This window comes from Equus przewalskii, chromosome 10, assembly GCF_037783145.1.
Source record: "Equus przewalskii isolate Varuska chromosome 10, EquPr2, whole genome shotgun sequence".
Lineage (NCBI taxonomy): Eukaryota > Metazoa > Chordata > Mammalia > Perissodactyla > Equidae > Equus > Equus przewalskii.
Window position 1 is genome coordinate 49,076,215 of NC_091840.1, and position 17,200 is coordinate 49,093,414.

The 17,200-nt window shown below is 48.7% G+C and overlaps 2 protein-coding genes across 5 annotated transcripts; one reads left to right on the plus strand and one right to left on the minus strand.

Annotated features, from left to right (window-relative positions):
• Positions 1 to 94: 94 nt before the first annotated feature.
• C1QBP (complement C1q binding protein) lies at positions 95 to 6,531 on the plus strand. Its single transcript, XM_070563088.1, has 6 exons — positions 95 to 1,218; positions 2,172 to 2,322; positions 3,943 to 4,036; positions 5,510 to 5,605; positions 5,859 to 5,981; positions 6,134 to 6,531. The coding sequence occupies exons 1-6, from the start codon at positions 993 to 995 to the stop codon at positions 6,281 to 6,283; spliced, it is 840 nt and encodes a 279-aa protein (XP_070419189.1). The 5' UTR covers positions 95 to 992; the 3' UTR covers positions 6,284 to 6,531.
• Positions 6,532 to 6,590: 59 nt separating this feature from the next.
• RPAIN (RPA interacting protein) lies at positions 6,591 to 17,157 on the minus strand. 4 transcript variants are annotated; one of them, XR_011523615.1, is made up of 8 exons: positions 17,025 to 17,157; positions 15,656 to 15,826; positions 14,310 to 14,370; positions 12,571 to 12,649; positions 12,315 to 12,426; positions 12,101 to 12,164; positions 10,787 to 10,927; positions 6,591 to 6,741 (listed from the first exon to the last, which is right to left on the minus strand). XR_011523615.1 is itself a non-coding variant. In XM_008535597.2 (7 exons), exons 1-7 carry the CDS (start codon positions 17,103 to 17,105, stop codon positions 6,712 to 6,714), a joined length of 660 nt encoding a protein of 219 aa, XP_008533819.2. In that variant the 5' UTR covers positions 17,106 to 17,157; the 3' UTR covers positions 6,591 to 6,711. The 4 variants fall into 4 exon arrangements, 1 of the variants encoding a protein (XP_008533819.2); XR_011523614.1 differs by having other exon boundaries at positions 14,301 to 14,370; XR_011523616.1 differs by lacking the exon at positions 12,571 to 12,649 and having other exon boundaries at positions 14,301 to 14,370.
• Positions 17,158 to 17,200: the final 43 nt, after the last annotated feature.

The following is a 17,200-nucleotide window of genomic DNA, read 5'->3' on the forward strand; positions in this document are numbered from 1 at the left end:
CCTGGTAAGGTAGGAACATCGGTTCTTAACCTAAATCTGATGTAAGCCATGGCTTCTTGCTCCCAGAAGAATGATGTTGCATCAGAAGTTGGGTGCAGGGCCAGCCCTGTGGCACAGTGGTTAAGTCTGCACATTCTGCTTCGTTGGCCCGGGGTTCGTCGGTTCGGATCCCGGGTGTGGACATGGCACCGCTTGGCAAGCCATGCTGTGGCAGGCATCCCACGTATAAAGTAGAGGAAGATGGACATGGATGTTAGCTCAGCGCCGGTCTTCCTCAGCAAAAAGAGGAGGATTGGCAGCAGATGTTAGATCAGGGCTAATCTTCCTCAAATTAAAAAAAAAAAATAAAAAAAAATTGGGTGCAAATTTGGAGGGTAAAGGGAGGGGCGGCGGCAGGAATTAACCAGGAATCCTGCCCTCCCGCAGCTCCCCTCTGGGGGAGCAGGGGAGGCTGCCAGGTCCACCAGCAGTGCCACGAGCTGAGCTTTCCGCTGAGACAAGGATGAAGCAGAGAGGCCGGATCGCACGGGCGTGAGTTCCTGTTTGTTTCGCGGAGGAGAGGGGGAGTCTCCAGGAAGGCCTCCTGAGGGAGATGACCTTGGAGGCTGGTCGTTGGCGAGTTTGGGGCAGAAAGAGCGCACTGAAGTCACAGAAAGCCTGGCGTGCCGCGAGAACAGTAGATGGGAATGTGGAGAGCAGTCGCCGGAGAGAACTGAGGCTGGCAAATTAAACAGAAAGCCTTTGACACCATACTCAGGCCTGCTCAGCTCCAGAAAGTTCGGTTACCGGATTCGAGCCCCCGGGAGGCTGCACCGAAGGCCCCCAGCAGAGGGCGCAGTCCCGCCCACGGTGCCCGCGCTGAGCAAAGCGGCGGCGCGGAAGCGCTTCCCGGGCGGGGTGGGGCGGGACTTCCGGCGGCGCGCTCGGTCAAGGGGCCGCCTGGGCCCCGGCGTCCTTCGCATCCGCACGTGTCCGCCGCCGCCGCCTGCGCGATGCTGCCGCTGCTGCGCTGCGTGCCCCGCGCCCTCGGCTCCGCCGTCGCCGGCCTCCGCGCCGCCGCGCCCTCCCCGCCGCTCCGGCAGCTGCTGCAGCCCGCGCCGCGCCCGTGCGGCCGACCCTTCGGGCTGCTCAGCGTGCGCGCGGAGTCGGAGCGGCGGCCCGGCCTCCTGCGGCCTCGCGGGCCCTGCGCCTGCGGCTGCGGCGCGCTGCACACCGAGGGTGAGTCTCGCGCACGTGGGCCGGGCTGTGAGGGGCAGAGTCCTGGATGCGGTGGGGGTCTGGGGCCGGGCAAGGAAGTGTAGACCGCGCGTGGACCGCCCGGAGCCGCGCCCGAGGTCCGGAACGGTTTCCCACTGATTGACAACCAGAGGGTTAAACCCACGTGTGATCACATTTCCCCTTTCCCCCCGTCCTCCAAGTGTTTCGTTTTGCGGGGAGAGACACAGTTAAATCTGGAGGCCGACTTTCTCCTTAGTCTTTCGAAAATGGAACTTTGGGAAGGTTCAAGGTAGTGGTTAAAAGTAGCGTGGTTATGTCGGTTGGCAAGCGAAAGAGGGTGACAAGAAATTTTCACATGTTGAGGTATGTGGGCTGGCCATTCTGGTTCAAAATGGATTCGGCTTGATTTATGGCCCATCAGACATACATTGTACAATCTGACTTGACCATTAAAGAATGCGCTCTTAGGAGAAGAATGCATCCTTCCCCTCCGACCTCCTGTGGGTAACGACGGTATTAATCCCTTTCCCCACTTCGTGGTTATCTTGACCCGCTAATTTGTAACTGAATACCTCTTTGAAACTTTGGTATGTATCCTGGGCGTGTGTAACTACGCTCTTTGTTCTAAAAGGTTTAAGATTGTGTTGAAAACCATGCTTCTCTGGAACACCTTCTTCCTTTGTGGGAACGCCTTTCTGGCTTATAAGCCTCAGCATGGCTCAAATTGGCAGTCACTTTTCCAGAAGAAGCTCAGCTTCCTACTGATGGCATAAGGGCATTTTTACAGATGAGGAAATGCCTAATGGATGTGACTTGGAATAAGTTCCCAGAGCTACCGTTAATAGCAGATGTATTAGAAACAGTCCGAGTCCAGATTTCTCGCTGCAGTAACTAAGGTTATTTTTATGTTTTAGATTGGATCTTTTTCTATGTCTTATGGGTTTTCATTGTAGGGGACAAAGCTTTTGTTGAATTCCTGAGTGATGAAATTAAGGAGGAAAAGAAGATACAGAAGCATAAATCCCTCCCCAAGATGTCTGGAGGATGGGAGCTGGAAGTGAATGGGACAGAAGCCAAATTAGTACGGAAAGTTGCTGGAGAAAAGTAAGTAGTGGGGGCCTGGGGACTCGGGGGGAGCAAATGCATAACCCTGCGGGACCTGCCCTGAGGCATCGCGGAACAGCCTCGAGTCAAGGCAGGCACTTTGACACATGGTTTCCAGGAGACAGAAGGGTTCACTGGGATAACGGTAGAAGCTCCAGGTAGTTCGTTCACTGCACACATTTGCTGTGGGCTGGTTAATAAGGAGAAGTAGCATGGAAGTAGCTGGAAGTCTGGGAGCAGCAGAGGCGGTCATTCAGTAAACCCTTACTGGTGAGGGAGGCCCTCCCCTGCCTGAATCTAGGCATGCAAATTCAGGGCTTCTTATTGCACTCATAGAATCCGTTTGAGCTCAGGTCTACAGTGCTGACTCATTACACTGCAGGCTCTGGCTGAGCCAAACAAGGCCCTGCTCTCTGATGCTTACAGTAGGTGAAAATGCAAGATGTGTAACTCCTGTGTAAGAGGATGGGGTTACACTATAAAAGCTGCCGTTAGAACGGTGGGGAGTTTTTGACGTAGTTCAGATGTTTAAGTTTGTGATCCATTTTGAGTGACCTTTTGTATATGTTGGGAAGTAGGGTTCTGATTCTTTTTTGCCTAGTGGTACAATGTGTTTTTTTCCCATACGTTGATCAATTGTGTATTCTGTAACTTCACCTAAACCATTTTCCTAGGGTAAGTTATAGCCAGGTTGGGGCCATTATAAATAATGTTCTAATGAACATAACAGCATTTCTGTGCCCTGGAGCTCAGCCTGGTCAGCACTGTTGCAGATGAGATAAATTTTCATGGCTGAACCTCACACCACCATTGTTCTGTGGGAAGGTAGCTTCCTGGCCAGGCAGCCGGTCAGCACAGCTCCAGAGGCAGCAGCTGCAGTGTGCGTTGTCTGCAGGGCGCCTGCTGGACTTGTGCAGCGTGGCAGTGCTAGTTCCAAATCTCGCCAAATTTGGACTCAGACTTTGGAACATTATTTGTCAAGTGAGGATTCTTGCACCTTAAAATTGTCATTAGTTGGTGTTTCTGGCCTGCTTTGTGATGATAAAACTTCCCACAACTAATCTGGAGAATGAACCTGCACTGCAGCTATTGTCCTTTGTGAGGCCCCCCCTTCCTGGGGCCTTCCTGCTCTTGGTCCTCAGCCGGTGCGACACCCCCTCAGCGCTCCTCCTCCCAGAGGCAGGTTTTCTAACGGAGAAAAGCTCTTAAAGGAGGTTTCTATTCCATCCCACCAGCTTCTCAGCTGCTCACCACCACCTGAGGGTGTCCTGGGAAGACTAGGGAGGGCAGTGTCAGCTAGCTGTGGCCACGAGATAACAGGGACACATGTTGGCAGTGAGCCCTGGGATGCTGGCCTGATGAGTGTATTTGGCTGAGATAAACTAGGGCCTGTTCATTTGACTTCCAGCAGTTGGCACATAGTAAGCACACTTCAGACCTGCTAAATCCATCTCAGGGTGGGATGCAGCCAGCCAGGCATTTGTGGAGGTTCTGCAAATAATGCAGATGTGAAGCCAGCTGAGACAGAGACATTGTCTCAACAAGCATGTGTAACTGTAGCAGGCTGTTTAACTACTCAGTTAAAACTACAGTCTGTTGTGTTTTCCTTCTCCTTTCTAGGATCACTGTCACTTTCAATATTAACAACAGCATCCCACCAACATTTGCTGGGGAGGAGGAGCCCTCCCAAGGGCAGAAGGTTGAAGAACAGGAGGTGAGCTTGTAACACTGTAACCGGCCTTTAGCTCAGCATTCTCACAGGCTCTTCCAGGGACTTAGAGCAGGAGCATCATTTTTGTTGCGTTGTGTTGTGTATCTTTTTTAATTCCTCTAATGCTAGTCGGAGAGAAGGCAAAGGACAACCATCCTTGGGACTTGACTTGTAGAGCTGTAGTTTCTGGCCAGCTTTAGCACCCGAACTGTGTGGCCCCTTTTCTTTCCCGGGGACCATGTCAATTGCCGTCTGCAGGCTTCGGCTTTCTGGTTTGGCCTGTTTTCTCTTCGTGGAAAGGAAGTGAAACGGCCCTAACCCTTCCCCTGATAGGGAGGTGCTTGATATCGGAAATGATCGTTTGGACTGTTTCTACGTGAGAATGTTCTGGCATGGCCAGGCTGGCATTAACACCAGCCACTTAACCAAGGTAGCAAAGCCAGGGCATCAGAGAGTTCCACAGAGATTTTGGCAGGGTCTTTCCTTAGGTTACTGGCCCTCTTAGTTGGACTTCGATGGTACCCAGTCTTCAAACATTTTAGGAAGCAGTGTGCTTGGCCTAGAAACCAGCCAGGATGAGGGCCACAGGGTCCCCAGACTTCCTGACTAGGCAGGCATCAGTATTGTCTCATGACCTAGCACAGAGAGCACAGCTCCCTGGTGTGCTTCTATCTCAGGCGCCCGCCCCTGACTAAGATCTCACTGACATTGGATGGCTCACCAGCAAAGGGAGAGTTGCTGTGATTATCCAGCCCTTAGGATGGCCAGTTAGCCAGATGCCCTGGCCATTGGTCCTGGTCTGTAAATAGCTGGAAAGAGGTCGTGGAGCTTTAGGCCAGCTTTGCAGTGTATGGATGGAGAAACAGGCCCAGGAAGATTAACTGGCACATAGCTGAGGCTGGAATTCAGATTTATTAATTCTAAACCTAGTATATTCTTTAAACAAGTAGGATGCTAACAGAAGTGAAATGTGTACTAAATATGCACTGTATTAAATATGATGCTCTGTCCTCTATAAGTGAATAGTCTAGAAAGGATCTACAGGAAGAGTTCAGCCCAATCTCCTGAACCAGCTGCCATGTAGCTTTATTTGTTTGTTTATTTTGGTGAGGAAGATTGTCCCCGAGCTAACATCGGAGCCAGTGTTCCTCTATTTTGTATGTGGGACGCTGCCGTAGCGTGGCTTGATGAGCAGTGTGTAGGTCCTCACCCAGGATATGGACCACGGAGCACGCTAACTTAGCCACTGCACCACTGGGCCAGCCAATGCCATGTAGCTTTAATAACGTGCTTAAGATTCTAATGACTCCTTATTTGGGAGGGCTGTAGCATAAGACTTTAAAAATGTCTAAACAATATCCTAGTAGTGGTGGCCATAAGACATCTCCCGCACCCCCACAATCTGTCTGAGACCTTTAGTCCGTGCAGCTGACCCTTCCAACAGTGGCACGTGCTGACTTGTTCCTGTTTCCCCAGCCTGAATTGACATCCACTCCCAATTTCGTGGTTGAAGTTATAAAGAATGGCGGCAAGAAGGCCCTTGTGCTGGACTGTCACTATCCAGAAGATGAGGTATGTAGGATGGATGCTAGCCCCTTGGCACCCCTGGGGACAAAGAGGGCCTCCGGGGACCTTCCTGGCCCCATTTAGCGGATGTTAACATTTTCTAGCTTAGACCAGCACAAAGCAGGGGAAGAGAGGTGGGTGATGAGGAAGAAAGGTTAAAATCTGGTGAGTTTCAAGCTGTTAATAGTCCCTTTTCTTTGTGTGAGTCTGGCTTGTCCTGGAAAACCCTTCAGTTTCCCCAAATACTGTCTCTTCTCAGGTTGGACAAGAGGAGGAGGACGAGAGTGACATTTTCTCCATCAGGGAAGTGAGCTTTCAGTCCACAGGCGAGTCTGAATGGAAGGACACAAATTACACACTCAACACGGACTCCTTGGACTGGGTGAGTACTCGATGAGACGGGAGTGCTCTCGGGCCTTGCAGGGGAGGGTCCCAGTCCAAGGAGGGACAGAGGAGCATTTTAATTAATAAGTGTTACAGAGGAAGTTTTGTTTGTTTTCTTTTTTAGCTAGTAAGTGTTGTTTCTCCTTGTAGGCCTTATATGACCACCTAATGGATTTCCTTGCGGACCGAGGGGTGGACAACACTTTTGCGGATGAATTGGTGGAGCTCAGCACAGCCCTGGAGCACCAGGAGTACATTACTTTCCTCGAAGACCTCAAAGGTTTTGTCAAGAGCCAGTAGAGCAGGCAGGGTGCTGAACGCCTTACTTATGTGGTGGGCTTCAGGCAGTGAACAGACCCACGCCGGAGGCAGACACACGCGCTTTCAAATGGTTTTCATCCTAATATCATGGAAAATTATTCAAATCTAAATTATTTCTGTTGCCCTCTTATTTACTATTCATTCGTTTCTTCTCAACAGATCTATTATTTCTAGATTTTTGTATAATGCAGTGATGGACAGTAAAATTGGTTTATCCTCCTCTAAAATGATTTGTCTTTTTCTGTTTCTTCCCTTTCAACCTGCATTAAAAAACACCAAGAGCAGAAACGTTTGAAAAGATTTAATACAAAATAAATTAGAAATAAAAGGTTTGTATTTACAGGGCCCCTTCTCAGATGGAACGCGTTGTTTCCAGCCCAGCAGGGTGACGTGAGTGGAGGCTGGCTCTAGAGGATCACAGCCCATGTATCACAAGCCTGGATTTAAACAGAAAAAAAGTCAGCTCAAATTGTATTCCAGTGATGGGAGTTATCTCAGTATCTGGGTGGGTAAAAGCTGCAATCAGTGATGATGTTCACGCTGCAACGGGGGTTCCTACGGAGGAGATGATGCCACGTTCACTTAGTTAGGAGATGGGTTTCCAGGTGTAGTGGTCAGAGGCCGTTGATGAGCCTGCTTTCAGGCTTCACTGGACCTCTGTCCTGCAGCTTCACAGTGAAAGCCTGTGAAAGCATCAGCAGCAGTGGGGCCTTCGAGCTAAGATTAAATCCTGGAGATGGACTAACTAAATACCCTCACCCTCAGGAAACTGGAGACCAGAAAGATTTTTCAGAATTTGGATAGCTGGCAGCTTTTATAGCCCGGCAGGGAGGAGAAGAGATTGGAACAGGCATGTGTCACAGGAACAATGTACACGCTCACTGCAGGCAGAATCAGGCCCGGAGGCCCACTAATTCTAGAGCACCTTGGTCTCCCCTAACTTAGTAAGCACCCGAGTATGAGACTGGCTCCCGACTCCTCGACAGCTCAGCCCACCACTGCTAAGGAATCCTGTCCTTCCCCTTGACTCCATTTCCACAGGTAATGTATTTGGCTTTCTGGTCACATTCCGTCCCCATGACCACCCTAGACCACTGTTCTCTCACATCTCAAACATTCCGAGTCTTGTGGCTGCATGTTACCACCTCTAACCATACCCTCCTCTGCCTCATCCTCAACATCCATGCTGAATCACCTGACAGCCTGGCCTCACTGAACCCAATGTCCTTGATTCCCCTTCAGAGAAGCCAGAGGTCTAGTGACACACTGGAGCTGCAGAGCATTCCAAATGATTTACCTTTCAAAGTGGCGAACTCTGGGATAGCGTACTGAATACAATTTTGCCCTTCCCTCTCACTCCTGTCTCTCATCTTTGCCTTGCAAGGAATGGGAGTAAAAATAAAGATATGCTCCTTGTCCTCAAGGACAAGACGGGAGCAGGTAATGGCAGTAGTGTTATAGGGACGCAGCATCAGGCACAGTGGGAGCCCAAGGATGGCCTGCCCCGTTCTATGCGAGGAGTCAGGCTTTACACATCATTTGGCATACAGTGGTGCTCAATAAACATACAAATGATCCTTGAACTGAGTGGGAGGAGCTAAAGGCATTCCAGACGAAAATAGCAAGAGCATGAAGGCCAGAAAACAGCTGCATATTCAAGAATGCAAGCAGTTGTGCGTGGTTAGGGGAGGGGTGCCCGCACCTGCAGTCACTAGCAAGTAGCGACAGGTGTTACTCCAACTTTCACCCTCTGTCTCTCGTCTCATACAATCCAAAGGAAAACAGCGTCCCTCTACCCAGCCCCAAGGCTGGAGCAGGAAATGGCAGGGGTGCTGGAACCACTGCCACCCGGGCTCCGAGACCAGCTCTGTCTCAGCAGTGCAACTTAGGCCAGATCACTGCACTTACCTGACCCTGCTTCCTCCCTAACAACGGGGACCGTATCCACCTCACGACGAAATGGATGGTGTGTGTAGAACACTTGGTATACAGTTGAGAGTTCAGTAAATGTAATCCCACTGCCCCCCTCCAGCACAGTCCCATCCCTCCTGGCAGCTCTGGGCCCTTGTTTCCCGTTATCTACCCTTCAACTCCCACCCCCAGCCCTCCAGGGAATCCTCCGTTTACAAATGCACTCAAACATTCTTCCTTCTAAAAAGCCAAGTTAACATCTTTCCTCCTCTTTATTGCTAAACTTCTTGGAAAATCTATTCCACAGTTACTATTTCTACTTCTTGGCTTCCTATTCACTCAAATTCCTAAAATTAAAATCAGGTAGTGGCTACCTGACCCTTTAATTCCACTGAAACCATCTACATGAGGTCACCAATGTCTACTTCAGTCTCTCTGGTGAGTGCTGCTACGCACTCATTTCCATGGCTTCCACACTTCTGTTCTCTGGCCTCCGTTCTTCCATCGCCACTAAGGCCCCACTTGTTCCCCCACACCCAAAATGCAGGCAAGGCCCAAGAATTAGTGGCCTTTTCGACAAGTCCTCCTTTGGGAGAATTATCTCACCTATTCCCTTCCGCAATCATTCAGAAGCAACCGACGTTTAAACCTATCCCTCACGCTCAGCTCCACTCCTGCACTCCTAACCACACAAAACCTGGAGGACTGACCAAAATCTCAGCTTCAGCATGTCCACGGTTGACCTCTAAAGTTCTCTGCACAAACCTTGTCTTCTACACAGGGCCCCACCTACGCCCGGTTACCTGGCCTTGAAACCTCGCATCTTCTTTGACTCCTCCACCCTGACATCCACAGCTGCCCAATCTCATCAATTCACTTTCTAAGCCTCTCATGTCCATCCCACCCGCACCATCCCAACTGTCACTAGGTTCAAGCCCTCTCCGCTTCTCCCACAGAGTACCGGGACAGCCTCTCCGCTTCTCCCACAGGGTACCGGGACAGCCTCTCCGCTTCTCCCACAGGGTACCGGGACAGCCTCTCCGCTTCTCCCACAGAGTACCGGGACAGCCTCTCCGCTTCTCCCACAGAGTACCGGGACAGCCTCTTAAATGTTGTTTCTGACTCAAAACATCTCACCTTTGCAGCCACAGTACTGACCTTCTTATCAGATCATGGCTCTCCTCTCCCTCATGGACCCAATGCTCCAGCTGAGCAGAACGTGATGCTCTCCATATGCACCCCACAAGTGTTCTGCCTCTCCACCTTGTTCTTCACTAGGGGATCTTCCAGTAAGCTCTTCCCTGATCTCACCATATTTACCATCCCACACTTTAAAGCCAAGGTTAAATGCCTCCTCCAGGAAGCCTTCATCCGTAAATGAGTCATTTCGTCTGAACTCCCGCAGGCCCTCCCCCTGCAGCTCCCTAGAAGTGAGCACTACCTGATTTCTGCATTCTCTTATCACCAACCCTAGCCTTGAGCTCTGGAAGAGAATGTGTATTTTTTTTTTTAAAGATTTTTTTTTTCCTTTTTCTCCCCAAAGCCCCCCGGTACATAGTTGTATATTCTTCATTGTGGGTCCTTCTAGTTGTGGCATGTGGGACGCTGCCTCAGCGTGGTTTGATGAGCAGTGCCATGTCCGCGCCCAGGATTCGAACCGACGAAACACTGGGCCGCCGGCAGCGGAGTGCGTGGACTTAACCACTCGGCCACGGGGCCAGCCCCAAGAGAATGTGTATTTTTTAATTTAAATGAGTCCTCAATACATTTTTTTGTTAATGAATGAGTAGAACTAAATAACTTACGGAAGAAACTTGATAAAAGTGAAATGTTGGCTGTGTTACTAGGCAATACTGCTTATAATAAAAACAACTCCTATAGGTAAACTGCATAAAGAATGAGAGGGCCATGGATGAACTATAAACACGCAGTAGGAAGCCATCGTTTTGGACTTCCCTAAGTGCAGTGTGCTCACAATCCCAAAGCTCCCCTTGCTTGGGACCTGGAAGCTCTATCCGCAGACCACTGCAAGATATACTGGTTCCTACAGCAAGCTTAAGGCTTCTAAGCCAGGGTGGCTCTATATCCGCTCGAGGGGTCCTGTTCTCTCACACCTGAGCTGTCACTTAGGGGGCCAAGGACCAGCCCTTGGTGCTCCGTGAAGATTCTCCCTGAAGCCTGATGATGCCCTGCTCTGCTTCCTGTCCTGTACCCTTCTGCCAAACTGGCACCAGGATGGCCTCTTTGGGTCTCATGAATAGGAAATAATCAGCTGAATCTAAGCCCACGGCTGCCAATCAAAGGAGAGCAGGCAGTGAAGCCAGGCTTCCTGGTTCCAGGCCAGCGCTCCTTCCAGGGTCCTGCGCTGCCTCGGTGCCGTCCCCCTTCAGGGCAGGGTGGGCCTTTTAGTTGAAGTGACTCATTACCTTCACTTTTCCATTCAAGGTAAATTCCTCAGAGAACAAACTGCATTTTTAAACACTTCTTTCTTTCTAAGCTATTATTTCTACTGGGTGGGAATAAAACCAACCACTGACCCACTCTTCCCACTGAGGCCCATGGGAGACTTACCAGACAGCTCATGAGAAGGCTGGACTTTTCTTCTGTCTCTTCAGTGACTGAAAATTCGGGTGTGTGGGGACAGTGTGCACTGTGCTCATTCACACTGTCCTCCAAACAAGCACGAAGCTTCTGCTCTGTCAGCTCTGGAGACTAAAATATAAAAAAAGTCAAACTACAACCTAATCTTCGTTACCTCATAGTCAACAGGTTGACAATCTGGATTCTTCATGCCAACCCACATAACTCTGGCTCGCTGTGATGGCTTGATCCCTTGGCCTTTAACAACGATCTTGGGCTCACGATTGTACTATGAAGATCTCTTAACCAATCTCCATGTAATCGCCTCTCCAGACGACCCAATGCTCTCCACTCCTGCTATCAAACATACCCACTGCCAGGAGCACTCAGAGCTAGCAGCTTTCTAGCCTCCTTTACGCTTTTGAACCCCCTCCCACCCCCATCCCACAGCCAAACGCATCCTTACTAAGAGCCAGCACTGCTTGGTCCCAGATCTGTTTGTGCTAACTGAACTGGCTACTGTAATTGAGTCATTTCATTATATATTATGTAAACCAATGAAATAAGAGAATGATGCTTTTATGATAGTAAGTGGAATGTTTAGGAAACACTCAAAAAGATAAGTTGCTAAAAGAAATTTTTTTTTAAAGAGCTGTTGAATTAGGTGAAAGATAGGGGAGGAAAAATCCTCAAGTTATGCACTCAACTTCTTGATGCACTTTACAAAAACAAAACTGGGAACTCAAGACTACACATGGTAAGAGAGGTTTATGTAAAAAAGACTCAGCTCTCCAATCAACAGAGCCCTACCCAAGGACTGGCAAATAAATTTTTATGCTTGGAACTTACCATAAAATGTTTCATTTTTGTAATTTGCTACTTTAACCAACCGACAAACTTTCGGTCCCCACCATGTCAGATAAGAGGGCTCCTTCTGTATTTTAAGATCATTGAAGCTTAAATTCTGAATATGGGTGTGTCTTCACACCTGGAAAATTTTTATGGAAGATCAGATACAAGTGTTTCCAATTCTGAACTGGGCCCTCTATAAGGCTCACGAAGTGATACATTAGTAAGTGTTTAACAAATGGCTGGGGGTGGGCAGGGAACACTGAGATTTGCAGAGCTTGCCAATTTCCATGCTGTATATATTCTCACCAGGGCTGATTCCAGCTACCACTGTGAACAGAACATGAAGCTAGGAAGAGAGGTGCATAATGGGTTCCAGCACACCACTGAAGCTTCCTGAAGACAGGAGATACATGTGGGAAGAGGTGACACAAAATTTGTGTGTGGAACACTTACATGAGACGGGACGTACAGGCCACACTGACACAGGACCACACCGCTGGTTATTCTCAGGTTGTACCTAGAAGCAGAAGTGGGATCCCAGAGTATCACAGCCAGCGGGCCTGGATCCCCAAACCTTTCCAGACAACAAGTTTAGGGGGAAATTCCCCTCACCTTGGAGTCGGGGGGTGGGAACCAATAATGCCGAAAAGGTTTTGAAAACTCTTACTTTGTACACACAGGACAGATGAGGGAGTTTGCTTCCCACTCAGCCAGCATGACGCTGAGACACTTTTCATCAAACTGCAAGCTCTTCTCATATTCACGGATGATGGACTGTTCTGCAAGGCAAAGGACAGCTGGAGCGCTTTACCTTGTTTCACCCAGACTGCCCTGTCTTTAATGCAAAGCTTCACCTTCAAAGGCTTCATCCACGCAAGAGAAAAATTTGGGCAAAATCATGCCACCAATCACTAGATATTTACTTCTCTGTGAGGCTTCATCGTGTTAGATCTCTCCTTTCCTGTCTGCCTTCTTGTGACCACAAGAGGAGAAGTGGCGAGGCTAAGGGACAAGGAGATAAGTTTCACATACATCTCCAGAGGCCACAGGAGCAGAGATGTAGAGGGTCTCAGGGCAACTGGAGAAAGCTGATACTTACAGGGCGCTTACTTCTGATGCCGGGCCCACCCTGCTGGGTTTAAATGACCTGTTCCCCAATGTCCACAGATTCAGAGTCTGAATTGTTCAGAATCTGTGTGTTCATTCATTCAGTAAACATGCAACAATATCTAGTACATGGTAGGTATGGGGTACAAAGATGAAAAAGACCAGTCCCTGCTCTTGATGAGCTCACAGTCTAGACTTTAGAACAGGGGTCAGCAAACCACAGCTCACAGGCCATATCCAGCCCACCTTCTGTTTTTTTTAATAAAGTTACATTGGAACATAGCCATGCTCATTTGTTTATGGATTGTCAATGGCTGTTTTCACATTACGACAGCAATGAGTAGCTGCAACAGAGACAGTATGGACCACAAAGCCTAAAATATTTACTATCCGGCCCTTCACAGAAAGTTTGTCAACCCGTGTTCTAGAGTGTTCCTTATGACCGAGTATGGCAGAACACAGTAAATCCTTGTTGCTTCAGATTTTTCAGTTAAATGTGCCCCAAAAGAAATATTTAGTGAGTCCTATGTTTCACCACTAAGATAGGGTTTGTAGGGGTGGGTGAAGGGCGAATCAATGAGAAAAGAGAACTAAAACCAAGGAATCTACAGTCTAACTAGAGCCAGTAATACCAATCACAACGACAACTAACACTCGCCTAGCACTCCCTATGTGTCAAATGCTATTTTAAGTCTTTTACATATATTAACTTCTTCGCTGCTGTTATCTTTATTTTAAAAAAGAAGAAACTGAGGCACAGGGGGAGGAAATGCTTTGCCCAGAGCCACACAAGTGAAAACGGGAAAGCCGAGAAGTGGATCTTAGCACTCTGTCCCGCCTCTTCATGATGATAGCTATCGTCTGTGGAAAGCTTTCTCTACGCCAGGCGCTGCTACGTCTTCTACACACGCTCTTTAAGCTGACAAACAAACTCATAGGGTAGGCCTATTATCTCCACTTTACAGATGATAAAACTGAGCCAAGTCAAGGTAGGACTATGTGATAAACAACTTAATACATAAGGTGAGAAATTATGCGCTCTATGGTGCTATGGATACCTCAGGGAGGGGATGCTCACAAGGCCCTGGGGAGTCAGTAAAGAACGGACAGAGTGAGAAGGCACTTAAATTAGGCAGCACAAGAGATCTGATCATGCACTGTATCCTGTAAGGTAACAGGACTACTACTAGTCTATTAATAGAGAGGTACTATAGGGGAGAATAAACATGGGAACTGGACGCACAGAATCCATTTGCTTCCCAACTCCACCACTAGCTGTGCAACCTGTGTAAGATACCATTTCCTCCTGTCTCATACTACCTCGTAGGGTAGTCATAAGGAGAAAACAGTACCATGCAATGAGTCTTCAGCACACTGAAGACTCTTATTATTGGGAAGACAGATAGCCAAGACTTCAGAGTGAAAACAAAGACTTCTGGACACTCAACTGGAGATGGAAGTAGAGGAAGGGGAGTTAAGAACTAATAGTGTTTAGCAAAAAGGTCAGCATTAGAGTAGCTCGATATAGGCAGGAAGGGCTGCTCACAGAGGTCACCTTGGTCAATCAGCTCCTGCTGGATTTCCTCCAGCACAGCCAGGTCCATCAGCTCCTCCAACTGCAAGAGAAAGTGGAGGCATCAGAGGCTTGAGGTTATAATCAGCTGACAAGCCCCACAATGATTCACAGTTGGAAGCCGGCTTGAGGAACTCAGATTTAACTGAAGAAGTCAGTCAAGTCCTTCTGTAGAATGTGCTGGCAACATGGTAATGTGGTCATGCTGAGAAGTCATCAACAAATGATTAAATTAACCACCCAGGGACAAAATAATGGCGCCAAATTTAGGGGAGACAGAATAGGGCAGCACTAAGTATATGGTCCTGCCAGAGCTATGTGACTGGTGGAAAGTGCCTAGCCTCTGTAAACCTCAGGGGGCTCTGTAAAGTGGGAATAAAACCTGCCTGAGAGGGTATTTGTGAGTACTGATTGTGATTACGTAACTCAAACACTGAACTACTGTAGGATACATAGGAGGCACCAAAGAATGTGTCATTATTATAGAGAGCCTTGATGTTTTCAAAGCAGCTTCCCACATGTTTTCTTATATTGTCCTCACAAGGCTGACAACATTATCTTCTTCATCTTATAAATGTGAAAATTAAAGCTCAAAGAGGCAACAGGAAAACCAGGATCAAAATTCCAGAACTACTGACTTCCAATCCAGTGCTCCTCCTGATACACGGTAAATGGTTTCCTATCCACACCCACATCCCAACTCGACTGAGAATAGAATCAGAAAGCCCCTGGGGATCTTTTTTTTAAAAAGAGACATTCCCAGGGGCTGGCCCCGTGGCCGAGTGGTTAAGTTCGCGTGCTCCACTGCAGGCAGCCCAGTGTTTCGTTGGTTCGAGTCCTGGGCGCGGACATGGCACTGCTCATCAGACCACGCTGAGGCAGCGTCCCACATGCCACAACTAGAAGAACCCACAACGAAGAATACACAACTATGTACTGGGGGGCTTTGGGGAGAAAAAGGAAAAAATAAAAATCTTTAAAAAAAAAAAAAAAGAGAGACATTCCCAGCCCATGTCTACCCAATCAAAATTTCCAGCGATGGAGCCGAGGAGTGAAATTTCTTTCTTTTGAGTTTCATAAGTGATGATGAAACTAATTACGAAACGTTATGTTGCAATGATGCAGCAGACTAACAGTCTGGCATGTACGAACTATTAATCTAGACGAGTCTAACATTAAGGACAGAAGAACCTGGGTCAAAGGCAGTTAGAATCCTGACTGCGGGCTAGAGGACGGATGAGTTGAGAGGACTTGGGGTAACAGGTACTGGACACTAGGCATTCTTGGTGCTGTAGCACCCTTCCTGAAAACACACATCCCAGCCTGACCTGAGCCAAGGCCTCTGGACAGCTCTTCATTGACTGCAAAGCATTCCACTCTTCTTCCATCACCTCTTGTACCAGAAGGGTGTTCTGAGCTCTCTCTGGCATATTGCCTCCAGTCTGGCGGTATTTGTTCAGGAGCCTGTCCCGGCTGTTTCTCATTCTCTCCAGGCATCCCTTGGGAGAAGGAGAAAGATAGGGGGGGAAAAAGGCAATTCCATTTGAAAAAAAAACCTCTTAGACTAGTTGATAAAACATTCAAGGAAATTTATAGACAAAAAATTTCAACTATAATTCTAACTATTGTTATTCTGCCATATTCCTCTCCAGTCCTTATCCACATGTGGACGGGTGAAATTACAATACTTTGGTCATGTGTTTCCAGATCACCATATTTCATATTCTATCCTCAATGCCAGCTCCCTCAGTGGTTGGGTGGTGCTAACAGCATCCACTGCATCCAAATTCTTGCTATCCTAGATAAGGCTATGGTAGCTGCCTCCCTGTACAACAGTGTTTCTTGACTTGAGGCGATTTTATCTCCCAGGGGACACCTGGCAATGCCTGGAGACATTTTTGGTTGTCACAACTCTAGTTGTAGGGCTTCTGGCATCTAGTGGGTAGGGGCCAGAGATGCTGCTAAACATTCTACAGTGCACAGAACAGCCCCCCATGACAAAGAGCTATCTTCCTCAAAATGTCAATAGCCAAGGTTGAGAAACCCTGCTGTCAACAGTCATTTCTATCATCAGATTATTCTCCTGGGATATACCCACTACTTCAGAGATTCCTGGAAAGGCAGGCCCTATTACTTACAGGAAGCACGCTGAATTCAGAAGAGGTCAGTACTGAGTTAGGGTACAACTCTGCTAAGAGTTAGTAACTGAGGCTCAGAAGAAACAATTTGGAATAGAAATAATTTCTGGAATTATAAATATTTCTAATTATTCGATTCCTCTCTAGAATAGAAACAATTTCTATCTCGCATGAGGTAGGTATACAAAGTGCCTCTCTCGGTGCCCACCTACCCAAGAGCAGCAGGTGGCGGTGGTGTTACCGCAGAAGTGCAGAGGTGCGGTCACGACCTCACTTCAAATTTAAAACAAACCCAAATCCAAAATTAAGGCTTCCTGGGACTGGACCGGCCCGGGTTAATCCCACACCCAGGAGTCCAAAAATTCCAGGAAACGGCCGAGCGGTGACCAAGCCCAGACTCACAGGCGGGAGGCGGGGTCCAGGTCCACCTCCACCGGCCAGGCGCTCCCGGCACTTGCCTCCCCCGGCTGGGCTCAGGCGAAGGCCCGGACAGCGCGGCTCCAGACGGATGAGGGGAGTGACGACGGCGCAGCCAAGGCTTCTCAAACCCCACACTCACCTGCCGAAAAGCCTCTTTCCAAGGGGGCGAGCCCACCAGTTTGTACAGCGAGCGGTGCCGGGACCCTAGCGGCTCTGCCATCTGCTCTTCGCGGGAGTCGCCGCCAGAAAGCCCCGCCCCACAGGGGCGCGCAGAACCCTGGGAGTTGTAGTTTCTGGGCGCTGATCACGCTGGAT